This window comes from Bos grunniens, chromosome 19 (assembly GCF_055505025.1).
Source record: "Bos grunniens cultivar Pamir isolate PY7600 chromosome 19, Bosgru_T2T1.0, whole genome shotgun sequence".
In the NCBI taxonomy this organism is placed as follows: Eukaryota; Metazoa; Chordata; class Mammalia; order Artiodactyla; family Bovidae; genus Bos; species Bos grunniens.
The window spans coordinates 13,395,019-13,422,835 of NC_141183.1; the positions used below are offsets into that span (position 1 = coordinate 13,395,019).

The window sequence follows — 27,817 nt, forward strand, 5'->3', positions numbered from 1 at the left end:
AGCCTCCTGACCAGAGACGACGGACACTGCTAGGCAACACCACTCTCTTCCTCTCTGCTCCCAAAGCTGCGCTGCCACCGGGCCCCGGCCCCCCGCAGCCGTGGACAGTTCAGGCCACGAAGCACACTGGGCCGTTCCTGCAGCCTGCAGTCCAACAGAACTGGGGCTGTGGTTTTATAACATACAATTCTCTTCCCTTGATGGGTACAGAATACAACAAAATTAGCCACGTTTATTTAAAAGAAATGTTACAAATAAGTGTGCAAAATTAAATTTCATGATGAAATACACATAAAAGTAACATGCATACTTTACACTGAAATCCACAGACAAAGTTAGTTGATTACACGACAGTAAAAGAACCGGCAGAACTGAGAACTTGCAGCTGCAGATTTTAATGTTTGCAACCTGAAATCAACATAAAATTAAGTTTAAAGGGAATTTAAGAAAATTAAATATATACCTCAAGTAGTACTAACAATATAGAGCCCATAACCTATTTTAGTTACCAAATGTTAAAAAAAGTATGTGCCTCTCATTCCCAGAATGTTAGTGTGCAGCTATTCTTAAAAACGGGGAGAGAAGACGGTGAGAGGGGAAGTGAAGTGGCCGGCCGCGGCCCACGGGACCGGGCGCTGCTGTGTTGAGACGCCGGTTTCCCTTCGTATCCTCCGAGCTAAGCGCTGCGTTCTTCTATGACTCAGTTTTAAAGTCTACGCGTTACTCTGTTCCCTACGAGTAAAGGGGAACTCCCTTTGACCCAGAGTGTCGCCAGGAGGCCACAGGTGCAGCTCACGGGGCGTGCCTGGCGCTGCCTCAATTCCAATGGCTCCAACAAGAGGGGGACATGTGATATGTGACTCTTGAGGGAGACACCAAGCCTGTGAACTCTAAACTTTCTTCAGTTTAGGCGGGAGAACTGCTTCCTCCCTCCTCCTCCTAAGGCTGCCGGTGTGATAATCCCACTTATATCTGGTGAGAAAGAACCAAGATTGCACGTGTGTTCACCTCTCCATCACAGACTCAGCAAAAAGGATGGAATCTGGCGCCACAAACGAATTTCACGTTGTCCCTCCTTTTCTCAACGTGCCCCCAGTTTGTCTGGAGCCCTGGCTGCAGGTGGCGGATGCGGCAGAACCACTGAAGCGAAAGGTGAAGCCGGCAGTCAGGCGGGAGTGTCCCCGTGCCCTGCTGATTCTTCCTTTAACACTGGACTCAGGAGGCCTGGCTTCGGAAAACAGCCACAAGTGGCTTTGCGCAAGGTCCCGGGCCGTCCCTCCAGCCCATCGTCACCAGGCCCAGCTCAAGGGGCCGCTGGGCGCCCAGGGGCCGCGGTGCTCCCGGTGGAGGGTCAAAGCTTGTCATCGGTCATCTCCAGGAACTGCGCATACACGTCCCGGACGCACTCTCCCTTGGGGTTGAACAGGAACTTGTAGTAGCTGCCGTCCGCACAGATCGCTGGGCAGAGGAGACCGCGTCACTCAGGGTGAAAAGCAAGCAGTGCGCACTGAGCTCGCCGCGCAGCCTGAGTGGAGGCTGAGCCGCCCTCAGGGATCTGCGCGTGGTAGGGGCACGCTCGACCGAGAACCCACTGTTCTGGGGGCTTGAGCTGTACCTACTCAGCGAGTGCAGCAACAGGAGAACCCTCTTAGGTCATTGGTTCCAAGACCAAATGATCTGCCCTATCAACTTCCCAGGAACCCCCAGAAGGCAGGCAGCTGCGTGAGCCCCGAGAGGGACGCACAGGACCCCCAGGAGAGAAGAAGGAACACCAGTGAGGCCGGTGTGGCGCTGATCACACCTGGGCCACTCTCCCCAGGAAGGACCACTTACCAATGACAGCGTTTGGCTCTGTTCCAAAGGCACAAATGCATGGAGAGCCTGAGGGGACCTGAAACTTGGAGAAACTCCACTTGGAACTGAAGTATTTTGGAAGGAAACTGGCTGATGCCAAACTGTGAGGACAAAGAAGCAAAGAAAGGAAGTGATGGTCACATGACAGAGTTAGAGATACAGCTCTCCTTACTGTCGGCTTAGCCTTAATGATTTAAATTCTATTTTTGCTTTTAATTTTTATTTTTCACACAAAATAACTAAGCTGTTACGAATGGCTCTATTGGAAACCCAGAAACCATCACCACCAGAAGGGGCACAGGGTCCTGCTGCCACCAAATCGACTGAACAGCAAACACGAGGAGGACTGTGCAGTCCAGGACCAAGCTCTACCTCCCCAGAAGGTGCCTGGAACCTCATCAGATTTCCTAAGGAGCTAACGGCAGGGCGAGTTGTGATGCCAGTCTTAGCATCAAGTAATCTGCACTGGTTTTTAGAAAATCAAATGAATGACCAGTGAGAAGCATCCGGCCTGTGACTCAGACCCAGTGGGCGAGCACTCAGCCAACGCTTCATCCTTCTAACTGGGAAACCTACCTTGATTGTTTATTCCTTTTTGGATCTTCAGCTGCAAAAATGTGCACCGTGCCGTGGTCACTGGACACACAGATGAGGGAAGCATCCTGATTGAAGTTAATGCTGCAGAGGAAGCAGATGAGGCTTGGGTCTCTGTCTTGTGTGGACACAGGAGCGAGCCCTGACCTCAGCTCCCCCGCTCCAACACCCCCGTGGTCAGGACAGACAGTCATTTTACCAGAGTCGAAACCAGGGCACAGCCCCTCCTCAGGTGCCAACAGCAGACCACCTTGCCACCCCAGGGGCCCTGAGGCCACCGCAACAAACTGCCCAGGAAAGAAAAACTCCCCTCCAATGATCTGGCCCCCAAGGTGGGGGACGTCACTCGGACTGGCTGGCTGGGCCCCAGAGCAGATAGTTGGGAGAGTGGGTTGCATGATGGCCCCACGGACACGACATGCAGATACTGGCTACGTTTGTATCACTTAAGCCCAAGTGCAGCTCCACACCTGCAAAAGCCACAGACACAAGGACTGAGGTCCTGCCCAAGCAGGGGTGCAGCCCCCTCAGAGCTACAGACACCGTGAGACGTGGTAACAACCACCACAGAGAGACCAGGTCAGCCTCACTGGAGGTGAAGTGACTAGGGACGGGCTAACAAGGCCTCCAGTGTCTGCCTGAAGACGCTACCAAAAAAATAAACTGGAGGGACAGTGGAGAGATGAAATCAAACAGGCAAATTCTGACAAATGCATGATGACAGGTCCATGGTAACTGTAATATTCTACTTCTCTGTGTATTCCCATGATAGAGTTAAATCAGTAATAATAAAGTGAACTAAAAACCCAGCTCCTTCCAGTACAGCAGCCTGCCAGCCTCAGGTGGGTGGTCCTGCCTCTCCCGCCAGATCACACAGGGCCCCTTCTCTAAGGTGAAACAACATGCTTTCTTACCAATAAATATTAGCTGCTTGAGATCCTCTTCGTAGTTCCTGGATTAAATGCCCTGATGAAGTATCAAATATTCGTATAAGGGTCCCCTTTGAAAAACAGTGAAGTGTTTCATTATCAAAGATTCACAACTTTTTAGTTTTTTTTGAAATGATTTTTATTCACAAACCCATTAGCCCATCAGAGTCTTTCCCAAACTCGCCCACATAACCTAAAACTCAACTTTCCCCGTTGTCACTGAGAACGAACCGAAGTCTCTTTAGTCTGACAGCAGCCGGCAGGGGCTGAGAGAGGGTCAGGGAGCCCAGGGCCCAAGCCCACATGTGGCCCTCTCGAAGTCCTGTGCACATGCTCCCCTGGCAGATGCCCTAGGCTGTCTGATGCCCCGAGAGCTGTCAGTTCACTCACCACCCAGGGAAATGGCATCTTAATTCTAGCTCCCACAGCCAGTCAGAAAGAGAAACACTAATTCCGCTGCCAAACAGACGGAGCACGACTGAACAAAATGACTTTGGACCCTCTGTGTCAGCTATGACTTGCTTTCTGAGCAAAGAACCTCAGGGAGTTGAGATCTTCAGGGAAGGGCTAGTTTGCCAGGAGCCCGCACCCTATAGCAGGCGAGGTCAGTCTAGAGGCATGACCTCCAGTGGGACAGGGACACCCACTTACTTTCTCAGATGCGGTCGCAATTCTTGTTCCCTGCAGGTTGAGAGCAATGCAGCTCAGGACGCCCTCGTGGGCGGGAATGTCCACTGGCGGCTTCTCGGTGCTGGCCAGGTCCACAAGCTGCACGTGGCCTGTGTGCGTGCCCGGGAAGGCCAGGAGCGAGTTGTTACTGTTGGGGCACAGGACACAGAGGCCTAAAGAGGGACAAGAAACTTGTCAAGGACTCAGGACTGTCCCAATGTTTCTGCTTTTAAACAACCACACCTACTCTCAGGCTTCCAGGTCTCACCAAAAAAGTAAGATTTAGTCACAAAATCCTCCCCCAGTAAAGGGCAGCAGGGAGCCAAGCAGAGTTTGCTCCCTCGAGATGGCTTCATAATTGCAAACATTTGCTGAACTTATTATTAAATAAACTTTATCAAATGTCTGTCTTTTGGGAGAATGCAAAATTGTAAAATCTAAAAATGAATCTGTTAACAAATACATAAAAAAATCCCAAAACTCGACAATAAATTTAACGATAGATGGAAAACACTGTAACACACCCAAAGGCCTGGCAGCGGGAGAGCTGCCCTATGACCTCAGGCTGGAGCCTGCCTCCCTCCATCAACAGAGTAAGTGCAATCAGTACTCTGCAGGCTTTTCTGAAGAAACAGGCAAGCTGTCACCAAGTTACAAGGAAAGTGAACAGTCTTAGAACAGCTCCTTCAATTCTTACACAACAGGAACAAGATCAGAGGACTTACTCTACCTAATTTCAAGAATTATCTTCAAGTTCCAGAAATCAAGGTGGCCTGATATTGGCATACGGACAGAAACACAGACCACTGGAGCAGAATAGAGTCCAGAAAAATCTTACACTTACTTTAAAAAAAAAAAAAGGTATCAAAGTAATCCAATGCAGAAAAAATAGTTTTAAACAAATGGTAAAGGCACTTCTCTAAGCAAAAAAGCAAAGGTCACAAGTAGAAACATGAAAGCTGTTACAGGGAAAGCTCGCTGGCTAAGGCAAATACAGAGCAGCAGTGAAACCAGCCACACACGCCAGTGGGAAGGCCAGAAGACAAAGGCAGTAAGACCGTCTACGTCTGCAAGGGGCGAAGGACACACACAGACGAAAACAATGCCAAAGCCAGAAATCGTGGGGAGAGGGAAGAAACTGTAGGGCCGTTAAAATGCATCTGAAATTAAGAGGTCAGCCATTTAAAACAATCACACACATACATACTGATTGCTATATTAAACCTCATAGTAACTACAAACCAATAATCTATAATAGATACACACACAAAGAAGACAAAGGAATCCAAACGGAACACTAAAGAAGAAAACAAAAGAAGAAAGGAATAAAAAGACCTACCCAAACAACCTAAAACAATTTGTGGCAATAAGTACACACCTATCAATAATTACTTTCAATGTACATGGACTGAAAGTGAAGTCGCTCAGTCGTGTCCGACTCTTTGTGACCCCATGGACTGTAGCCTACCAGGCTCCTCCTCCCATGGGATTTTCCAGGCAAGAGTACTGGAGTGGGGTGCCAGTTCCTTCTCCAACATGGACTAGATGCTCCAATCAAACACAGAGAGTGGATATACACCTGATGGAATACAATGCAGCCATAAAAAAAAAAAAAGAATAAAATCCTGCCATCTGCAACAGCATGGATGACATGGAGGGTCTTTTGCTAAGTCAGAGAAAGACAAATACTGTACGTTAACACAATGTGGAATCTAAAGAATAATTATAGTATGACCCAGCAATTGTACTCCTCAGTATATATGTAAGAGAAATGAAAAAAAAAAATATCCACACAAAGACCTACACGTAAACATACACAGCAGCTTCTGTTCCTAACAGCCAAAAAATCTGGTGTGGATCTACAGCTGTGGTATACCCATATGATAGTATGTTACTCAGCAATACAAATGAAAACAACACACACACACACACAAAGGAAGGAATCTAAAACATAGTAAGCTAAGAGAAAGACAGCAAAGACATCTGAAAAGGCAAAACCTGAAGGTCAGGTGGGGAAGCGTGCAGCCTGGGAAGCCTCTGGGGTGATGGGGCTGTTCCGCTCTTACTGTGGTGGCAGCTGCACGACTGTTTACAGTGACTGAAGTTTATCACACGATGCACTTAAAATGGGTGAGTTTTATGTAAAGTATACCTCAATAAAGCTAGAAGAAAAATCCAAAAAGTTTCAAAGCAAAGTAAAGATGATACAATGAGTAACAAAGCCACATGCAAAGAAGAAAACAAGAAGGAAAGGCCTCAGAACTTAATGAAACCATGGATTCCAGGCTCACCACGGAGCTCCTGAATGGCTGACAGTCACTGTGAAAAGTCCCGAGAGAGACCCAGAAGTTCTGGTAAGAGGCGCGGTCTCAGTTCCATAGTGAGGAGGCTGGGCTGTGACCCAGGGCAAGTTCACAGCGGAGTGGGGGGAGCTTGCACCTCTTAGACCTTTCCCCAGCACCCCACATGCTCCAGGACCCACCACGAGGGTGACGTCACTCCAAGACCACCTGGAGGAGAGGCGCCCAGCACGGGTCTGCATCCCACTTGGTCTGGACTCAAGAAGCCCATTTCCACCATCGGTCCTCCTCTGGATTCTTACCTTTAGGGTTATAGCAGGTTTCAAAGACGTGCAACTGATGGGGATTATGTGTGAATGTAAACACTTTGATCATAGAGTCCAAAACAACCACAATTCTGGAAAGAAGAAAACACCATCAGAATGTTCTCTCCCACAAAGTGAAACTCAAACATTTTGTGGCTTTTGTTCTTGTTATTTGGAAACAGAAACACTCCAACAACCACATACAAGAGGATCATTCCCATTCCTGACCCCGGAGCAGGGCAGCGAGGTGTGCAGAGCAGGTCCGCAGGGAGCCCGAGGGCAAGGAGGCTCCCACCCAGGAAGAGGCAGGTACAGCCCAAGGTGGGGTGCTGGTGTGGGACATTCTCATCAACCATTCTATCTATAGAGCAAGAAACAAGTAGGATACAAAGCCAGAAATTCTATCTTAACACACTTTTAGACATGTCTTGACAATTCAGAAATGTGAGAAAGCAGATCCTTGATTTGGCTCCAGGATTTGCATTATTACAAGCCCTAAATGTTGACATTTCTGGAAGAATCAAGTCTACCTACAAGTGCAGGATGACAGACTCCATTCACACCCCACGCCACAATACAAATTGAAGCTTTGCTCCACTGCAATCAATATACTAGGAAAAATTCCTGTGTTCTACTAAACACAAGCGACAATGTCTGGGAGAGACCGGCTACTTTCAACAGGTGAGATTCAATGACACTCTCTGTGAGCAGTTCCTGAGTTTTCCTTTACCTTCAAACTGAAACATTTATGAGGCATGATGTGGACAAGCGTGGGCTAAGAGAGAGGCAATTCAGGGGTCAAAACTTGTGTCCTCAGTCTGCACCCAACAGGGAGGACGGTTCCCCTGAAGGCCTGAGAGCTGGAGGGCAGGGCCAGCCCAGGGCCGGGTCCAAGGAGGTGCACCCACTGACTGCTCACCTCTAAATGATCCCAGGAGGCAAATGAAACTCACTGTCCTATGTTCTTGAGTCAAAAACTACAGCCTTATTTTTTATACATTATTTTCCGGAACACGTCTCTTCCTTCAATATAAAATGATTTCAGCCATCTTCAGAGAAGGTGACTATTCTATCTTGAAAAATGAGACACCAAACCTACCTATCTCGCCGTAATTTGGCAGCCTTGACTTCGGTAGAAAATTCTATTTCAATCACAGTTTTCTTCTTCAGGTCATCCCAGATCATCACTGAAACACGAAAGAATTTATGAACACGACAACGAACAGGCCAGGGGCTGGCTTGCAGAGGCCCTCCTGAGGGAGTCTTCGCATCAGGAACACCTGTGGGGGTGAGGGCAGTTACCCTCCGCATCTGTACACACGAAGAAACTGAGGCCAAGAGAAGGCAACCTGCCCAAGGTCACAGAGCAACCTGGCAAAGGGCAGAGGAGGGCTGGATCTAAACTGTGGGCCCAGAGTCTTCCACCACCGGCCACACGTCTTTCTCTAATAAATAAAAATTATAGACCAGCTTACAAAATAAACTCCTAGATAGAAAGCTCTCCCAGGCCCCGCCCCCAGGCCTCAAGCCACGCCTCTTGCTCACCCGCTCACTCCCGCCCCCCCACCTTACTCTCCTGCACGCCTGCTCATGCAGGTGCCCAGCCTCTGCCTCTCTGCACACACTCACTCGAACCTCTTCCCTAACAACCCTCGCCCAACTTCCAGGCAAACTTCTTTCCACCTCTCTCTCCTGGGTCCCATTAGACTGAGCCGAAAAGCAAGCCCTACCACATGTACCAAGTGCTGGAGATAAGCCTGGATCAAGAAAAGAAAGGCAATCAGACACATAAAAACCTGGGCCAGGGTTCTTCGGCCCCGAGTTCTCGCTCTGCTTCAAGCTAGAGAATGCCTTCTGCTCACACCACAAGCTTCCATCAGGATGGATCAGCAGTTTAAGTCCCAAGGGCTGAGACAACCTACAGACAACCCTGGAGTGTGTGTCCAGACCTCTTCTCTCCTCCACTTGAAAAGCTGGGTATGAGGCACGTGGGGTGAGGGAAATAAGCTCCCTCCACAGTCAGGTCACAGCTGACTGAGAATGGAAGGAAAAGAATGTTCCCCTCAAGGTCTCAACACGTGACCAACAACAGTCCAGACCGTGGGATTCAGGGGTCAGTTTTCTTAGAATGGGTAAGTGTCATCTAAGTTTCAAATCAAGAAAGAACTGAATACCAGCCTACCAGAACTGCCAAAATTATTAACATAGAACGTATTTACTATTGAAGAGGTTAGTTATAATTCATAACCAGTAAAAAATGAAGCAGTGTTTCTTGCTCCTTGAAACACCATCTGTGATAAACTTCTCCTGTCAGCTCCTCCTTAAAGTGCACCAACATGTGAGTAGACGGCTCCTTATTGAAAGTAACATCTTTCCAAAACCAAATGCTCACAACTTTTCTAGGCAAAGGACACTACTCTTGAACACAAAAGGTGACTCAATGAACTTCCTCTGGCCCTGCAGCCTAACACCAGAAAGTCTGTAACTCAACACGAACTGGCTCAAACTAGACACAGTCCAGACACAAGGATGTCAAGGGTGTCAGAAAAACAGGTGAACCCCATTTGCAGAAATGTTTGGGAACAGCATGATGAAGCCCCAGAGGCAGCAGCATGAATTTTCACTCACAAGAGAGACCTGGGTAGTGAGAAAATCCAAGGACACCAGTTAATGCCAACTCCCTGTGGCCTCTGAAGGCTGCGAGCTGCTTTGCTGCCGGGAACTGGAAATTTAAAATGTACTGGGTGGGATTCTGTCTTTTAATAATATAGTTGTTAATAGCAAAAACAGTATTTCAAAATTCTGGACTCCCTTCTAAAAAGGAAAGGGCCTCTCTGCTACCTGAGCAGCACCCTGTCTGGACCCTGTTGGTCACCGTGACAACCAGTCTCCTCCAGTCCTGTTTTATTCTGTTCTCACAAACCAAAGAAGCTAGATTCTTTACACTGTAACACCGTGTATCTTAACTGGCAATTAAGAAAATATTTAGAAGTAACTTTGACATTACCAAAAAAAAGTTTAATAAAGACCAAGCTCTTTTCTTAAAAATCACCTTTAGCACACTACAAAAAGCTTACATTTTACGAAAAATGTGCAGTTAGAAAATTGCTTTCTTTTAAGTCTGTGAAATTCCTGAGACTCTCTTACTTCAGAATTTTTTTTTATTGACAATAAGATGCTACAGGTTTGAGAGACCCCAGATTATCCAATCCACTGCTTCCTTGGGAGTGGGGAGCAGTGACCCCCTCCTCCCCCAACAGTGCCACAGGTGGGGCCAGGCTCCTGACTCCGCACCAATGATCGATGAAATTCTTCATATGACAAAGGCTGATCCAACAGCAGGATCTGTGCCTATTCCCACAGAGCCCAGGTCAGGTAATTCCTGTTCCACTGCAAGACCTGCCCTTGGCCCCAGCACAGCTGCAGGACTGTCACTTCTGGGGGGGCCTCTTCCAGGACTCACAGCCACAGTCCTGCCCATCCACGCCACGCTGGCAATGACCTGGACAGCAGCCAGGCTTCCTGCCCTTCGGCCCGTGTTATCAGGGAAACCCTCAACCTGAGAGTGGGTTCCGTTTCCCACATCACATCCGTACAACCCGCCAGGCTCTACTGAGAAACTGCCAGTCAGGCCCAACCCTGCCTGGGGCCACACAGAACTCTGTGCATTCCTGTGCCCGCCCTCTTTCTTTACTTCATGGTCTCAGGCAGATCTCCAGCTCACCCCCATCTTTATTCTCTGTAGGGAGACCTCCCTTGCTATACTCCTTTCCTCTGCCACCAAGCTTTAAGAGAGACTGGTCTCCACGGCCCCTGACATGGTGGAGCCTGTCACCAGCGGGCTCCAACTCAACAGCCCTCTAGGGCTACAGTGGCCACCCAGGCCTCCTCCCGTCTCTCACATCTGCCTGATGCCCGCACTCACTTCCCTCTCTTGCCTCTTCTGTGAACACGGCTCCCCTTTCTTTTCCAACCGCCGCGTCTGCTGAGCCTTATACTTCACTGCTTCCTGAGACTGTTCCTGAGAACTACTGGCGTTGCTTTCCCAACCACACCCTCACCTGGCACCTGAAGCCCTGGGGTCTGTCCCCACCTTCTTCCCCTGCTCTACTCTCCTTCACTGGGTTTCTTCCTTGTGCCCCAAATGATACCTACATTTACAGACACATGATATTCAGCTGAACTTGTAAAGTTCCTGTTTCTCCCTTACTTTCAAAGAGCCACACCCTTTACACTGCTGTCTCTTTGAACAAAGGCTCACACATGCACACCAGGAAAAACATTCTTCAACCCAGAGCCCAGCTGTTCTCTGTTCTACGCGTTTCCATGAGTCCATGGCTCTCTGCAGAAGTCGCTTCCCCACACCTGGGTTTCAACGGAATTCACAGCACAGACCACCCACCGCAGAACACCCAGGACAAAATGGGGGTGGAGGCCCCCATCCAGTCCACCCAAGTGAAAAGCATGTGCTCTGTGGCCACGGGGAAGAGTGACTCTGGTCACGTGTTTCTTCTCATGCGAACAGCAGAGAGCACTCTCTTTCTGGATGCTTCTGTCCCTTCAGGAGTCACAGGGCCACCAGGGGAGATCTAGTGTGGCCAGACACAAAGATACTCTAAAAAGTTCAAGACAGGACTACATGTGAGACGCATTATTAAATGCAGGATTATTTTACCTACCTTTGTTCGGAGGGTATTTTGGCTTTTTCCCACCACCAACTAAAGCTAAATAGTTGCAGCGAAACAACATTTCAATATGACCAACTCCTCCTTCTAGAAATTCTGAAATGATAAAAAGAAGTCAGTATGTATATTTTACAGTTAGCATTTGATTTTTAATCAGCAATCTGTATCTATGATCAGAAACGAAAATAGTGACCAGCTAGGAAAATAATGAGCTTCAAACCTCTCAGCATCAAGAACTGTATTTTCATGTATAAACACTGAGCACCTAAGAAGCCAATATAGCAAAATGTATGAAATATCTGAATTAATAATTTAAAGTGCAGCAAAGTATGTAAGATCTGAGAAAGCATCATTTTCAAATGGTCTGATGCAAAAGCTGGAATTCCTTTTCACCACTTTTAAATACTTCTTCCCCGAGAAGTCCAAAATGTTCACAAATGTTCACAAATTATGTTAAGGGGAGTGTGTCAGCAGATTTTCAGCTGTGCTCCATGACAGAAGGAAGCCCGATACTCAGGGGAGCAACAGAACCCCCACGAGGAGTGTGGGGAGTCAGAGGAACACACTGTTCTCCGAGCGGTTCACGCCACAACTGGGCACCCCAACCCTGGCCCCTAAGCCCCCACTCTGGTCTGTCCTGACCACAGGCTCCTGGCACAGTGAGGGTACAGCAGAGGGCAAGCAAGGAACCCAAACCTTTGAAAATCAGAAGTTAAACTAAGAATTGACTCCTACCTGTCTAGTCAGAGCCACACAAGATGGACCCAAAGTCCATCAGCTCACTTGAGAAGTTTCAAATTCAAGGCCTAGTAGAAACCCTAGAAAGGACTCTGTATTTAATACTATCCACAAGGAACACAGCTCTCCTTATAAACAATTTACTGTCCTGTGACACACAAGCCACCTCAAGTAATTCTGGCTGTAACAGGATGTGGCCACAGCCCAAACTCAAAGGACTACAGTGCTTCAGTCCTTAAACTGCTCCCTGCTGGTGTGTGGCCTCAGACCCATGACAGCCCAGGAATCCTCCACCCCAAAGGCCAGGGCATGCCTCCGCCACCAGGGACATCACCTGGTTCCCTGGCCCTCACCAGGTTTGGGGAGACTGTGCAGTGTGCTCAGCTGCTCAGTTGTATTCGACTCTTTGCAACCTCATGGAGTTTTCTAGGCAAGAATACTGGAGTGGGTTGCCATTTCCTACTTCAGGGTATCGTCCAGACCCACGGATCGAACCCAGGTCTCCTACATCTCCTGCACTGGCAGGCAGATGACAAAGGGGGAAGAAAATACAATGGAGAAAAGACAGTCTCTTCAATAAACAGTGCTGGGAAAACTGGACCACTACATAGAAGAGGGGCTTCCCTGGTGGCTCAGCAGTGAAGAAGCCACCTGCCAACGCAGGGGACTCGGGTTCAATCCCTGGGTCAGGAAGATCTCCTGGAAAAGGAATTGGCAACTCACTCCAGTATTTCTGCATGGAAAATCACATGGACAGAGGAGCCTGGTGGGCTACAGTCCACGGGGTTACAAAGAGTTGCATACAACTAAATGACTGAACAACAAGTAAAAGGAGGAAATCAGAACACTCTCTAAAACCATATACAAAAATAAACTCAAAATGGATTAAAAATCTAAATGTAGGACTTCCCTGGTGGTCCAGTGGTTAAGACTCTACACTTCCATTGCAGGGGGTGTGGGCTCAGTCCCTTGTTGGGGAACTAAGACCCCACTTGCTGTGCAGCAAAAAACCAAACCAAAAGAAAAAACAAACACCTACATGTAAGACCAGATACTATAAAACTCCTAGAGGAAAACATAGGCAGAACACTTTCTGATGCAAATCACAACCATACTTTTTTGGATCCATCTCCTGAAGTAATTGGAGAAGGCAATGGCACCCCACTCCAGTACTCTTGCCTGGAAAATCCCATGGACAGAGGAGCCTGGTAGGCTGCAGTCCATGCGGTTGCTAAGAGTTGGACACGACTGAGCAACTTCACTTTCACTTTTCACTTTCATGCATTGGAGAAGGAAATGGCAACCCACTCCAGTGTTCTTGCCTGGAGAATCCCAGGGGCGGGGGAGCCTGGTGGGCTGCCGTCTATGGGGTCGCACAGAGACGGACACGACTGAAGTGACTTAGCAGCCTGAAGTAATGGAAATACAAACAAAACTAAACAAATGGGACCTAATTAAATTTAAAAGCTCCTGTACAGCAAAGGAAACCATAAACAAAACAAAAAGACAGCTTACATTCTGGAAGAAAACATTTGCAAACAATGCTACCAAGAAGGGATTAATTTCCAAAACATATAAACAACTCATAAAACTCAATAATAACAAAAACAAACAACCAAAACAAAAGATGCACGGAAGACTTAAAGACATATTTCTCCAAAGAAGACAAACTAACGGCCAACAAGCACGTGAAAAGATGCTTGATATGGCTAGTTATTAGAGAAATGCAAAGCAGTAACTACACTGAGGCACCACCTCACACCAGTCAGAACGGCCATCATCAGAGAGTCCACAAATATTAAATGCTGGAGGGACTTCCCTGGTGGTCCAGTGGTTAAGAACCCACCTCCCAATGCAGAGGACGTGGGTTTGAGCCCTGATGGGCAACTAAAATCCCATATGCTGTGGAGCAAGTAAGCCCCACAACTTCAGAAGCCTGCATGCTGCAACAAACAGCCTGTGCCAATATGCAAGACCCTGGGTGCCGCAACTAAGACCAAATAAGGATTATTTTTTGAAATGCCAGAGAGGGTGTGGAGAAAAGGGAACTCTCCTACACTGTGAGTGGGAATGCCAACTGGTATAGCCACTATGGAGAACAGTATGAAGGTTCCTTTAAAAACTAAAAATAGAGTCACCATACTAACCTGCAGTTCCACTCCTGGGCATATAACCAGAGCAATTCTAATCTGAAAAGATACATGCACCCCAGTGTTCACAGCAGCACTATTTACGACAGCCAAGACACGGAAGCAACCTGACTGTTCACCAACACACAAATGGATAAAGAAGATAGGACAGATACACACAATGGAATATCATCAGCCACAAAAAGAACAAACCTTTTGCAGCAACATGGATGAACCCAGAGATGATCATACCAAGGGAAGTCAGTCAAAGACAAAGACACATATCATATGATATCACTCGTGTGTCGCCACAATCACTAATTAGGCCACCATCAAAACAAAACAGAAAATAACAAGTGTTGGCAAGGATGGTGCAGGTGCTCCAGCAGACTGTATGGTGGTCCCCCAGACCACCACATGCTCCAGCAGCACCCCTTGGTGGCGTATATTCAAAAGAACTGAAATCGAGGGTGCAAAGAAATATTTTCACATGCCTGTTTACAGAAGCATTATTCACAATAGCCAAGAGGTAGAAGCGGCCTCTATGTTTACATAATATTATGTTAAATGAAATAAGCCAGTCACAAAAGGACAAATACTGCATGAGTCTACTTATATGAGGTCCCTAGAGTAGACAAATTCATAAAGATAGGAACCAGGATGGTGGTGGCTGGGGGGGGCGGGGGGCGGGGTTAGTCAGTATCTAATGGGGACAGAGTTTTGCAAGATGAAGAGTTCTGGGGGTCTGTTAGGAGTGCAACTATTTCCTCAGCGCAGGTTCAGTAAGTTCTAGAATCAAATATATCAGGAGAAACCTGTAAATTATGCCAAGAAGTAACTAATACATTTTAAAAATACTATCCAACCAAGGGAGAATGTTTCAGACTAATATCAACAACACTACGTGAGCACTGAGACTTCAAACTCATTACTGCTGGATTTGTCAGTTTCAAGTCTTCTCAAGTTCCGAAAGCAGTGAGTCACTAGCAGATGTGACCAAGCTAACAGGAGAATAAAGAAATGCCAGGAGGCACAACAGCCTCGGAAATGTGACCTGGGCACAGTGAACCAATCAGGGAAAAAAACAAAAACTGAAGTACTTCACACAAAGAAATCACACAAAAATTTCTGTTAAAAGGAAATTACATTCTGTTTCAAAGGGTGTTTTTTTTTTTTTTTTAATTTTAATTTAAATGATATAGGTTGTGATTTTTCTCTAAGCCTCTTTCTAACAACAGCAACAAAAAAAAACAGTGTTACATGAAATCAGAATTACTTTGTATTACCTGGATGCCTAATTTATGGCTAACATTTTGATGCTTTTTTTTTTTAAATCAATGTCAAGATTACAAAGATGTTAAGGGTTAAGAATTAAGACAGAGAAGCAGTATTAACCACTGGAAACAGTTGTGGCCTCTGGGATTTAACTTTGGAAAGACAGAAGGGCAGATTTTTCAGCATCAACCAATGAGGCAGGGAAAGAAAAACAAGCTTTCCTGGGAAGAGCAGAAGCAATCAAAAACGAGACTCCAAACTCCCCGAGAATCAGAGGATTTTAGCTCCCCCAAACCAAGGGCCACAGCCCCCAAGTAGTTGGAGAGGAGGGGGTCTCCTGAAAGGAAGCCCAAGGTTTGCCACTAGAGCCCCCGAACCCCAGGCCCCAAGAGCTAGTCCTGAAAGATCCACAGGGGTCGCCAATTGGTGGAAAAAGCAGAGAGACGCGCCCACGTCTCTAAAAGCGGCCAGGCCCGGTGGCCAGCTATACAGCAGACTAAAACTATGGAGAGGCAGAGAACACAAGACAGGCTCCCAGGAAACTTTGATCGATGAAAGCTTCAGGCGCTAATCAATAGCTGACATGTCCCACTCTTCCAATAGAATCTGCCTCAAAGTGATAAACTGGAGGGATTCCCTGGTGGTCCAGTGGTTAGGACTCTGAGCTCTCAACTGCCAAGGGCTTGGGTTCAATCCCTGGCTGGGAACTAAGATCCCACAAGCAGCTTAGCCAAAATAAACACACACACACAGAAACTGAAAGAAAATGGGGGAGAGGGACGTCCTGAGTGTTGGCTTAACCTCCCCTCCACTGAGAGGCTCTTGTTTGAAGGGGCAGAAGTCAGCCCTCCAGCACGACATTAGCCCCCAGCCTCTTCCCACGGCATCTGCCCCGCAACCCTCAGCTTCTTCTTTCCTATTTCCCAGGCGTTTTAATAGAAATAGCCTAATTATTTCTCATTCTACAAATCATATATTATCACTATAAAAATGAAACAACACAGAAAAGCATAAAGTAGGAACAGCTGTAAACGAGATCACGTGTGTACTTCTGAACTCAAACCAATGGCACCATCACACTAGTTTCCAACTTCTTCGCTCTCATGATGCATCACAGCTGTGCCTTCATGTCAGCATGTACCACAGCATGGACCATCTACTGTCTTTTTCCCAGTTTTTTCCTTCAGATAAAATCCTTTAAGTGTGATTGTTGGATCAGAGCATGTGTGTGTGTGTGCAAATATAGAAGATGAACTGTTTGTCAAATTTTTCTACAAAAAAGGTTCTACCAATTTAAACTTGTACCATCAAGGCTAGGAATGTGCCTTTCCACACCCTCCCCAGAGCCATCGCTAGCTTGGACATAACCCCATTCCCCTACACCCACATCAGCTCAGCCCCTCCCTCTCACATGCTTCCCACTTCTTTCTTGTTCCCTCACCTACCACACGCTGGACTGACTGACCACACAGGGCATGGAGCCCACACGACCTGCTCTCAAACTGGAGGATGACGGGCCCTGGGTAAGACCCTGAGAGACTGTCAGGTCAGGCAGGTGCTGCATCGTGGACCCTATGCAGACAGGCCACCTGTTATTTCCAGTCACTGGGTGGTCTCACCAAGGACCTTGCCCACATTATTCATCGCTGCATCCTCCACCCCCAGTGCAGCGCTTAGTGGGCTCAGAAACAAGTGTCTCACCTGCTGTCCCATCTGTCACGAGTCATCCCGTCTAGGCCTCCGTGTGCCCTCTGCTCCCCACACACGGCTGCCCACGTTACGCGTGTGAGCACTGGCGGTGTGGAAGAAGAGTCAGGCAGCACCGAAGACAAGGGGCTTGAGCACCTTGCAAGTTCATCGAGCGTGGGCTACAGAAGTTCTAGGCACCTTTGGAATGTGGGAGGGCTGTGTTTCTAAATGAAGACTGGAGTTAACCTTTTAGTGCTCCTTTTATTTTTATAACCACTTAGACATAATTTTATCCAACTGTATTACTCCTGACACATCTTTGTTCAAATTATGACTTGAACCTTCTTGTCAGGATGTGCTTGGATGTGTGTGTGATATACATAGTGTGAATCAGTCCTACACCCTGGCCCTGCAGCACCCTAGAGAGAACGCCACACAGGCTGTGCTCCCAGGGCTCCCACTCCTCCCTTGAGCGAGCCACTCGGCTCTGTGCATGGGACACAGGACCTCCAACACCTTGGAGGAGAACGCTGCCTCCACTGGGGGCCCAGGATGCCCAAGACGGCTTCCTGGCACTGCCAGCTCCATCCAGCAGTGGGTGTGACTGCAAGATGCCTGCGGATCACAGCCTGTCGTGCAGTCCCCCTATGCAGAGCCATGGTCACAGCGGAGACAAGGCTGAAAGCCCAGATCTGGGAATGACCCTCCAATGCAGGCACACTTCCCTTCTCACACAGGAAAGCAAATCTCAGCGATAAAATAGGAACAAGGTCAAGTCGTCTGCCTGTTTTGAGTTCGCTGCCAGAAATAAAGCAGTGGACCAGCCTGCAAGCGCATGTAGGTGGAGTCCTTAAACACGCCATCAATAAGCACCACACAGCCCTGCTGGATCCCTGGCAAGTGCAAAATTCACCACAAGTGAAGCTCAGAGACAGTCTGAGCCAGATACAGTGCCGCTGAGCAGGGACGGGGATCAGACACAGCACTGCAACATGACAATAGCAAGCCTTCCTGGAGGTTGAGATACTTCTTGTTTTCACTGACTGTTATAAGAAATCCTAGATCCACTGTAAACATTTCATTACTTAGAAAGCAACTTTTAATATGCCGCTAATGATTCAACTTTGACACTCAAGTCTAGTTCCTAAGTTTCTAGGTCAATTTAGGTAAAAAGCATCTGGAAATTTGCAAGGCAAGCTGTTTCAAAATACTTTAGAACTATTTTTCTGTATAAAACAGAACTGTCTTAATCTACAATGCAATCAAAACAAATTAAATAGAAGTCAGAAGCATAAAAGACTGAGAGGAGACTCCCACTATCATGGGTAACCCTCATTAATTCCAAAGACTCACTCTTTAAAGGTAACACTGTTGCCACCAATGAGGAGCGAATAAGCTTACAAAGCACTTTCGGTGTGTGTGCTGCCACTAGCCCGTGTGTCTCCCTCATCCTAATTCATCCATCTTCACAATAAATTTAGGAGGTCGGCAGTTAACATTTTCATTTTTACACAAAAAGAAACTGAGGCCAAGAGAAGGTGAGTAACCTGCCCAAGGTTTCTCCTGCCCCAGGTCACACGGCAGCCTGATACGGCGAAGGGCAAGACCGAATCTAAACAGTGTGGGCCCAGATCCGAGCCTGTTACCACCTGGCTGCCCTGGGCTTTCTCTAATAAATAGAAATTACAGACTTCAGCATCCCAACTCAATGGACATGAGTTTGAGTAGGTTCCGGAATCCGTAATGGACATGGAAGCCTGGAGTGCTGCAGTCGGACACGACTGAGCAACTGAACTGAACAGACTTCAGCTTACAAACTACTTTATTTAGAAATAAAGTATCACTTGCTGTTTTACAGAAGATTTTACTTGACAAAGAGGTTTCACTGCTGAAAAAAAAAAATCTGAAAATCCCTGATGTAGACTGTTAGTTGTCAAAACGGAAGGGGGCTGACAGGGGAGCATAAGAATGCAGGGACTTCCTCTTACAGATGAGAAATGGTTCTTGCATCAGAAAATAGAACTTGCACACTGAATAAAAACCAAAACCACAACTGCAGGAAGAAAAAGGAGGTTTCTCACTGTTTATGATTTATCTGAGATTTGTTCATCTGTTGGCAGGTAAGGACTAGGAGTCACTAAAAGCTTAAGAAAAATACACAGGAAAGAAGCAAATGGGAAACGTCTACCCGTTAAATTACACATCTTTCCTGCCAAATGGGCAAAGGACCACCATTATTTTACTTTACGAAAAGAATTTCTAATTTCAGCTTGTGAAAACTTGTATTCCATGAAAACGTAATTTAAGACACTGAAATTAAAAAAAAAAAAAGACACTGAAATAAGAAAACAAAAGCCACTATAATTTATCGCCACAATAGTATTTTCGAAGAAAGAGTTATTTTAAGAGTTAGCCCTACCTGTCGTATCCAAGCCTCTCACTTCAGCTCCCCACAGCTTCATGTTGGACACGAAGCATGGCGAGGCCGGCACAGCCACACCTGGTTCTCAGCAGGGCCAGCAGGTGCTGGATTCACCAGGGTCACCAGGACCCATGGAATCATTACTACACCCAGTCCGCAGAGCCCAGCGCTCGTAGAAGCTCAACACAAGGAAGAAAAGAGCTGCTGACAGGCCCATGAACAACTTCTCACAACCCACTCCTCTCCAATCTGAAGGACAGCACCTAGACACTGAGGACTGGGAACAGGCAGAAACCAAGAATGTGTTACTCTTACCTTGTTTCTCTTTTTCCTTCAGTGGATCGGTGTTATAGACTCGGAATCCATTTTCCATCCCACACGCAAAGCATCCTAAAGTGTAAGAGAGACAAATTAATCACCTCACTGGGGTCTCAGCTGAAGACCCCAGGCCTGGAGCAGCACATGCAAGGGGTCCAGAGACAGTGGCCTCTCTGAGGAACTCTTGTGGATGCTCAGGCCACACGGACGTGGTCTGCATGTGTCATGATGACTCTCCTCATGGACTGTTATCAAAGGGCTTGCACATTACTCCACTTGCCCCCTCAGGGCCCTTCTGGCATCCCATGGACCAGGCGCTCTGCTCCAACACTTAACTCCCACAAGAGGGGCTCAGCAGCTACCGAACCAGCCACTCTGCCACCCCACATGTCCCTCAACTCCAGCCTCTGATGCCCACCACTGGCCTCCCTGTTCCCAACACACCTCTCCAGGGCTGTATCAGGCACCAAGCCCTAGAGAGACAACGACAAACAAGAGAGTCCGCAAGGACAGCCACAAAGCAGGCCACCTCAGTAAGCAGGGACACATCCAGTTGGAGAAGGGGTGGAAGGGCTAGTACGGAGGGTCTTCTAGAAGGCAGCTTGAGGTCTCCATGACCTCACTCCCACCGGGAACTAATCCTAACTCCCTAAATCCATCTCAGTCACCATCCCCAAGGCACACACCAGACTGTTAATGGTCCAACTGAAGATGCTGTGAGGAAGTGAAGGAAGCACTCAAGTTTTAAGATGACCCTGTGATCTGGACTTCACTTGCCTAAGTGTGATCAAGACCACATTAATCTCCATCAACACCACCAAGTTCGACTGCTGGCTCATGTGAAGCTTGTGACCAGAAAGAGAAACACCAAACCTTTCATTTCCTTTCCCAAGACAAGCTGCAGTGGCTGGACCCTCACCACAACACATCACTGACCTGAAAGCCAAAGCCACCCTCAGAGTCTCTTCTGGTTTTGATCCCTGTTCCAGCATTGGGATGACATTATTCTATTCTATCAACCACTCCATCCCCCCAATATGAAAAGCACGCTTCTGTTTTTTTTTTGTCCAAGTTAGGCATAAAACTACATGGACCATAATAGCTTTCCCAGGAGTTGGAATCTGTTCTGTAATTAACTCTCAGGCTCTGAAATGAACTTTACCTGGGCCTGGAGTCTGACACTGACTGGAAAGTGCAATGTTACTTATTATCTCTTATTCTGGGTTGTAACTCCCTCTTTGTGTTACTGGAATTATGTAATCTGGACAGAAGAATCAGAGCTTGGCTTTCTGGAAAATATGGAAATACAAAAGTCAAAAGTTTTCCTTTTGTTTCTCAACTATTACACCTTCCACAAATTTTAAGCCTGCACTGATCTTACTTGTCTTCACCAGAACACACATATTTCTGACAAGACTTGTATAAAATACACAATCCTATAAATCCATAAGAAAAAGGCAGACAACCCAATAGAAAAATTAGCAAAAGATTTGGACATTTCACAAGAGAATATCCAAATGCTTACTAAACCTACAGAATCAGGGAAATGCAAATACAGTCTCACACATACATCACAATGAGATCTACTAAACATCCACCAAAATGGCCAAAACGGGTGTGCCGAGGCATGGGAATGGAGGGCAATCCAGGACAACCACTGCAGAAAACTGTCTGCAGGACTGCACTCAATTCCACTCCTAGGCATACAAGCCGTGTAAAAATGACAACACACATTCACTAAAGGACAGGTAACAGAATGGTCACAGCAGCACCCGTACGCTCAAAATGGCCCCAAACCGGGAACCTACCCAAAGGCCTACCAAAGGTTGACTGGACCAACCACCTGTGATGTAGTCACACGAAGAAATACTGCACCAGTGAGGACGACCTACAATTACACTCAACAGCATGGGAAAAAAGCTCTTGCAAACACGATGCTGAATAAAAAAGCCAGAAACAAAATATAGTACAGAGACAGGCAAAACTAATCCGTGTCGCTGAAGTTAGACTGGGCGAGCGGCCTGAAGGAGCAGAGGGTGCCAAGATATTTGGTTTCTTAACCTGGGCGCTGCGGAAGGTGTGTTCAGTTTGGAAAATTCACCAAGCTGAATACTTAGGATACATGCACTTTTCTGTAAGAGTAATGCACTTCAGTAAAAAGCTAGAAAAAAGGTCCTACAAACACAAGACTAGAAACCACTCTCTAAGAAGGCTAGGCATTATCTTTGCTATTTCGCAGGGTGGGAGAAGTAAATTAACTGATTTTAGTTGGTTATCACACAACAGTTGGCATGAACCTTCCCGTCCTTGCTATCTTAAAGCTAGTCTACAGAAGTGTGTCCACTCAAACCTTCTGTTTCCCACGGGAAGAGAAAGAAAAACACCAGCCAGATTATAGAAAGGCACACAGCTCAACACTTCAGAATCTCGAAACTGTAATACAACTTAACTTATCTTTGGGAGAAGATAAGTCAAAAGCTTGAACAATTTAAAGTTATGAGCAAAGGTTTCTAAAGCTGAAGTTTCAATGAGAGTGCTAAAAATGCTGAGTAAAAATGAAAAGTCAACATAAAAACAAAATGTAACTCAATAACCTGGAATACATTTTAATTATAGGGAATTAAGCTAAGGGTAAGCAGAAGGTTAAGTATAAATGCATTTTTTTTTCAGCAACACTGTAAGTTTTCCTTTTAACTATTACAACCAAATGAGGTGGTTTTACAAAAGTGAGAGTGTATTTTTCAGACAACTGAAATATATCCATTTAAAAGCCAGAGCTGTATTTTCTAAATAATCTTTGATGAAACCTTTATAAAAAATTATAAACTTCACTGGTTTCTAAAATAACTAGCTTTATTGTGAGCCTCAATTATTATACCGAAGTCTACTACAAGGATTCCTCATTGGCCCTAAGACCAATGTGTGTGCTTAGTCGCTCAGTCGTGTGGGTACAGACCTTGGATTTAAAGGCCACAGAGTCAGTAAGCTTTGTGTTTCCGTGTTTGTTTTTTAGGACTGCCTCTCCTTGCCCTTAATATCAATCAGTCACTTCTTTCCATTGAAAGCACATTTCTTAAGAAGTTGCTACACCACGGTTAACTCCTTAGAGTTTTCAACTATCAGAACCTTTTAAGAAACCTACTGGCCCTCCTCTGGAAATCAAAACCCAAAGTGTTCAGTCACACACTGCCCGGTGCCCAACTTCTGGCCCCCAAAGCAGACCCCACAACCCTTGCGGTCCCCAGCCCAGCCGCCCGCATCCCACATTTTTCCCCTCGTCCAACTCCATTCCTCCAAGAACTCTTCCCGCCCTTCAAGGCTCCTCCCTGTAGGAAATCCCGGCCTCGCCTCTGTTCCCAGAACACACTTCACTCTCCCGGGGCCCTACAGTCAGAACCTTGGAGCCAGCACACCACGCGCCCACGCGCTGACACAGCTGGGCGACCCCCGCCCGGCCTACGTAACTCTACCCCAAACTGGCTCCACAGACACGGATCCTGCAGTTCCTGCTTCTGGATCCTCTTCAAACGGGCTTCCAAAGCGAACCCTCAGAACAGACGCGATGCCCCTCCCTGGGCTAGAGCGGGGCGCAGTCCCGCATCACGCAGGATTTCAGAAAGGCGAAAAAGGCCATCTCACGAAAAGCCGGGCTGAAGAGTCCGGTTGCCACCCAACAAAAGAAAAACAGTGTGAGTTCGGAGGCATATTCTACGACAATCAGCAGAAAAGGTGAGGACCTTCGCGGACGAGGTCCTGGGCCTGCAGGGGCATTCTCACCTCGATGCGACCCCGTCCCGGCCGCTGGGGACCCTAAACCCGCAAGAAAGAACCGACGCCGCCCCAGAAAATCCCATCACTGTCCGACCTGGATGGGGGGGGGGGGGGGGTCAGGGCGGGGGGGAGGCGGACTGGGCCGGGGGGAGAGGGGCGGCCTGGGAGAGGAGGACGGCTTCAGGGGCAGGAGAGAGGAACGCCAGGGGCAGGGGATGAGGCCTGAACCCGGTGAGGACGCCGCCGCAGGGCTGAGGGCGGGACCCCGCTCGGAGGGGAAACGGCGGCAGGCGGGGGCCGGAGCCACTGACGGGCTCTCCTCACCATGGTCCTGGTTGAAGCCGGCGTAGAGCAGCCCGTTGCCGTGCGGGTTGCAGGGCAGAAGGTTCATGGTGCCGCGGGATCCACCGCGCCTCAGCGCCGCATGCCGCTCCGGGAGGTCGACCGCTGGGATCCGTCTGGCCAGCGCCGACGCTGCCGCGGCCGGAAGCGAAAGGCCCACAGCCTGCGCGCGCAGCCAGGGAACCGCGGAGCGCGGAGCAATCCAACCACGGCCTGCCGGGGCGGGGGGGAACGCCGAGAGCGTCACGTCTCCGGGGCGGCGGGGCCGCGTCCGAAGAGGGCGGGTCGACTCGGCTTGGGGGCGGGGCCTGACCTGAGAGGCGGGGTCGCATCTCGAGCGCGGTGCTAAGGGTGGGAACCACCTGACTGGGTACCCCAGCCGTGCTCCTCAAACCTCAGGAGCAGGCAGGACCCAGACTCTCACACTAACTCAAGCCCGCCCCCCCAGAAATCATGTAAATTAAGGTAAAAGAGATTTTCTTATTTTTAATTGATAAAAGGATAAGTATCTCAGTATAAATAACAATGCTTTGTGGAGTTTTTAACAGGTGTGCTGGTAAAATGTTCGCGAAAAGAGCAAAATGGGTGGAAGTGAAGAAATGGAAGTACAAATGACCCTTGAACAACGCGGGGCCACTTAACACGCAGATTTCTTTTCAAGAGTATACGCCTCGGGCCTACCTACACGACCCTGGTTGGTTAGATCCGCAGCTGCAGAACCGTAGATACCATGGATAAGAGGGAAGACTATAAATTAGACGCAGATTTCTTTGCTGTGTGAAAGGCGGGTGTCCCTAACCCCTGTGTTGTTCAAGAGTCAAGTGTAAACGAATGTCTAGACTCTCCCACCCCCACCCTCCACCTCCCCATAGAGAGAACCTCGCCACAGGGACACAGACTGCCCCCCAACCCAGGACCCACAGCTACCCACAGACACACAGCTGACACAGAACCCCCAAGGCACAAAGCCCCCTTCAGGACACGCAGAACCTCCTACAGAGTCACAGGGCTCCCCAGGACACAAAGCCCCCCCCCCCCCAACAGGCACCAATCTGTTCTGTATTAAAACCCAGCTTTCTATTTGTTAAGAGGAAAAACACCCTCTAACGTTTTAACAGCGTAGGCCCCAGGAAGAAACATTTCTCAGAATGCTTTTGGAATGCTGTCTGTGTCCCTGTGACCAAGTATGTCTCCACTGGGGGCTGGGCATCCAGTGAGTTGTCTGTCTTCTGAGGGGTTATTAAAGAGTTTCTTTTAAAGATAAAACATACTGAGCAAGGCCAGGGAGTTCAGCCATCAGTGGAAGACTTGCACTCCGTCTACCCATTAATGGACAGATAGGCAACACCAGAGAGGCAAGAAGCAAGCACTCCATCTACCCATTAATGGACAGATAGGCAACACCAGAGAGGCAAGAAGCAAGCACTCCATCTACCCATTAATGGACAGATAGGCAACACCAGAGAGGCAAGAAGCAAGCACTCCGTCTACCCATTAATGGACAGATAGGCAACACCAGAGAGGCAAGAAGCAAGCACTCCGTCTACCCATTAATGGACAGATAGGCAACACCAGAGAGGCAAGAAGCAAGCACTCCATCTACCCATTAATGGACAGATAGGCAACACCAGAGAGGCAAGAAGCAAGCACTCCATCTACCCATTAATGGACAGATAGGCAACACCAGAGAGGCAAGAAGCAAGCACTCCATCTACCCATTAATGGACAGATAGGCAACACCAGAGAGGCAAGAAGCAAGCACTCCATCTACCCATTAATGGACAGATAGGCAACACCAGAGAGGCAAGAAGCAAGCACTCCATCTACCCATTAATGGACAGATAGGCAACACCAGAGAGGCAAGAAGCAAGCACTCCATCTACCCATTAATGGACAGATAGGCAACACCAGAGAGGCAAGAAGCAAGCACTCCATCTACCCATTAATGGACAGATAGGCAACACCAGAGAGGCAAGAAGCAAGCACTCCATCTACCCATTAATGGACAGATAGGCAACACCAGAGAGGCAAGAAGCAAGCACTCCATCTACCCATTAATGGACAGATAGGCAACACCAGAGAGGCAAGAAGCAAGCACTCCATCTACCCATTAATGGACAGATAGGCAACACCAGAGAGGCAAGAAGCAAGCACTCCATCTACCCATTAATGGACAGATAGGCAACACCAGAGAGGCAAGAAGCAAGCACTCCATCTACCCATTAATGGACAGATAGGCAACACCAGAGAGGCAAGAAGCAAGCACTCCATCTACCCATTAATGAACAGATAGGCAACACCAGAGAGGCAAGAAGCAAGCACCAGAGCCCCTTATGTCCACGTGGATGAACATCTAATCAAGAGAGTCAATTCCTAGGCAGGTTGATAAGTCTGGAGTCCCAGAGGAGGAAGGGGTCCAGGGGTCTCAAGGAGGAGAAAAGGACAGCCTTTTTGTTTTTTTTCTAAACTGCTTTGTATTAGTCAATATAACAAAGTATCTTGCTCGAGGACATGTTTCTCCTTAACAAGAACCTTCTGACTAATCTTGTTATCTTAAGAAGTATGTTGTGGGAGTGGGTCTGGTAAGACCTTTCTATTGTTAGTTCTCATCTTGCTAATTTAAGATGTATGTTGTTGGAGTGGGTCTGGTTAAAGTATATAAGGCCTTGATAAGACCAGGATTGGAGAAGGAAATGGCAATCTACTCCAGTGTTCTTGCCTTGAGAATCCCAGGGAGGGCAGAGCATGGTGGGCTGCCGTCTATGGGGTCGCACAGGGTTGGACACGACTGAAGCGACTTTAGCAGCAGCAGCAGCAAGACTCTCTGGCCCCCTTCTGATGTCTCTGTCAGAAGCTCTTTTTTTTTTTTTTTTTTTGCGCCAGAGGCGTATCCTAGCTTTATTAAAGGGCCCACGCCACAGTCAATATAAAAACACAAAAAGTCCCATCAGTTTAATAATAAAAAAACCCCAAAAATGGGAAACTGAGGGGGCAAGGAAGAGGCCCCTGGGCCAGGGGCACGGGGAACCCTGCTCGTGGCACCAGGCCTGGCCTCAGGGCCCCCTGGTATTGCTGTTGCTACGAGGTCGGGGCGGGGAGGGGGGCGCGGGCAGAGACTGTCCTGTGGAGCCACCGTTCAGCTGGGTCTACGACCCTTCTTCTGGGGTGTGCTCAGCTTCTGCATGCCCCGGATCTTGTCCAGCAGGCTCAGTGGGTTTGTAACAGTCAACCAGCAGCTCCTTGACCCTGGCAGCCCAGGTATCATCGCTCTCCATGTCCAGGAGTTCATCCACATCGATTTCCAGCTCCGGGATCTCTTCCTGGCAGTCGTAGAGGCGAGTGAGCTGCTCCAGAATCCACTCCTCCAGGTTGAGGCGCTTCAGTAGCTCCTAACCGTCATACTTGACCCTTACGTTCCCTTGGCGCCTCACTGGGCCCCCGTCGTCCGCGCCGCCCGGGCCCTCACCTGCAGCCCCAGGGTGACTCTGAAAGTAGAGGCGGGGCCCTGGGCCGCCACTCCCCAGTCCGGTCTGGAGGCCGGGGCCGCCAACGCGTCCCTCGCGGGTCACGTGCGCGTCTGGCCCCTCCCTGCGCCGCCGCCTCCCTGACCCCACGCTAGCTCTGGGCGGTTGGCTCGGGTTAGCTCCTGAGCTCGGCTCCGGGGCACGGGCAGTGGCGGGGAGGGGGAGGGGGAGGGGGGGTGCCTGGGGGCAGCTGCAGCATGCAGAGCCCCCGGGCAGAAGCTTTCTCTGTCCCTTTAATAAAACTCTGCTACACAAAAGCTCTTGAGTGATCAA

The 27,817-nt window shown here is 48.2% G+C and overlaps 1 protein-coding gene and 1 pseudogene across 14 annotated transcripts; both read right to left on the minus strand.

Annotated features, from left to right (window-relative positions):
• Positions 1 to 212: 212 nt before the first annotated feature.
• Positions 213 to 24,169, minus strand: WDR45B (WD repeat domain 45B). 14 transcript variants are annotated; one of them, XR_015147385.1, is made up of 10 exons: positions 24,003 to 24,169; positions 19,905 to 19,979; positions 11,331 to 11,432; positions 7,751 to 7,838; positions 6,649 to 6,743; positions 4,029 to 4,219; positions 3,363 to 3,414; positions 2,431 to 2,532; positions 1,834 to 1,955; positions 213 to 1,458 (listed from the first exon to the last, which is right to left on the minus strand). XR_015147385.1 is itself a non-coding variant. In XM_086356800.1 (10 exons), exons 1-10 carry the CDS (start codon positions 24,067 to 24,069, stop codon positions 1,352 to 1,354), a joined length of 1,035 nt encoding a protein of 344 aa, XP_086212926.1. In that variant the 5' UTR covers positions 24,070 to 24,169; the 3' UTR covers positions 213 to 1,351. The 14 variants fall into 14 exon arrangements, 7 of the variants coding, with proteins under 7 accessions (XP_086212926.1, XP_086212925.1, XP_086212929.1 ...); XR_015147387.1 differs by having other exon boundaries at positions 213 to 1,480; XR_015147386.1 differs by having other exon boundaries at positions 2,431 to 2,918.
• A 2,788-nt stretch (positions 24,170 to 26,957) lies between these two features.
• Positions 26,958 to 27,777, minus strand: LOC147351310 (protein phosphatase 1 regulatory subunit 14B pseudogene; annotated as a pseudogene).
• Positions 27,778 to 27,817: the final 40 nt, after the last annotated feature.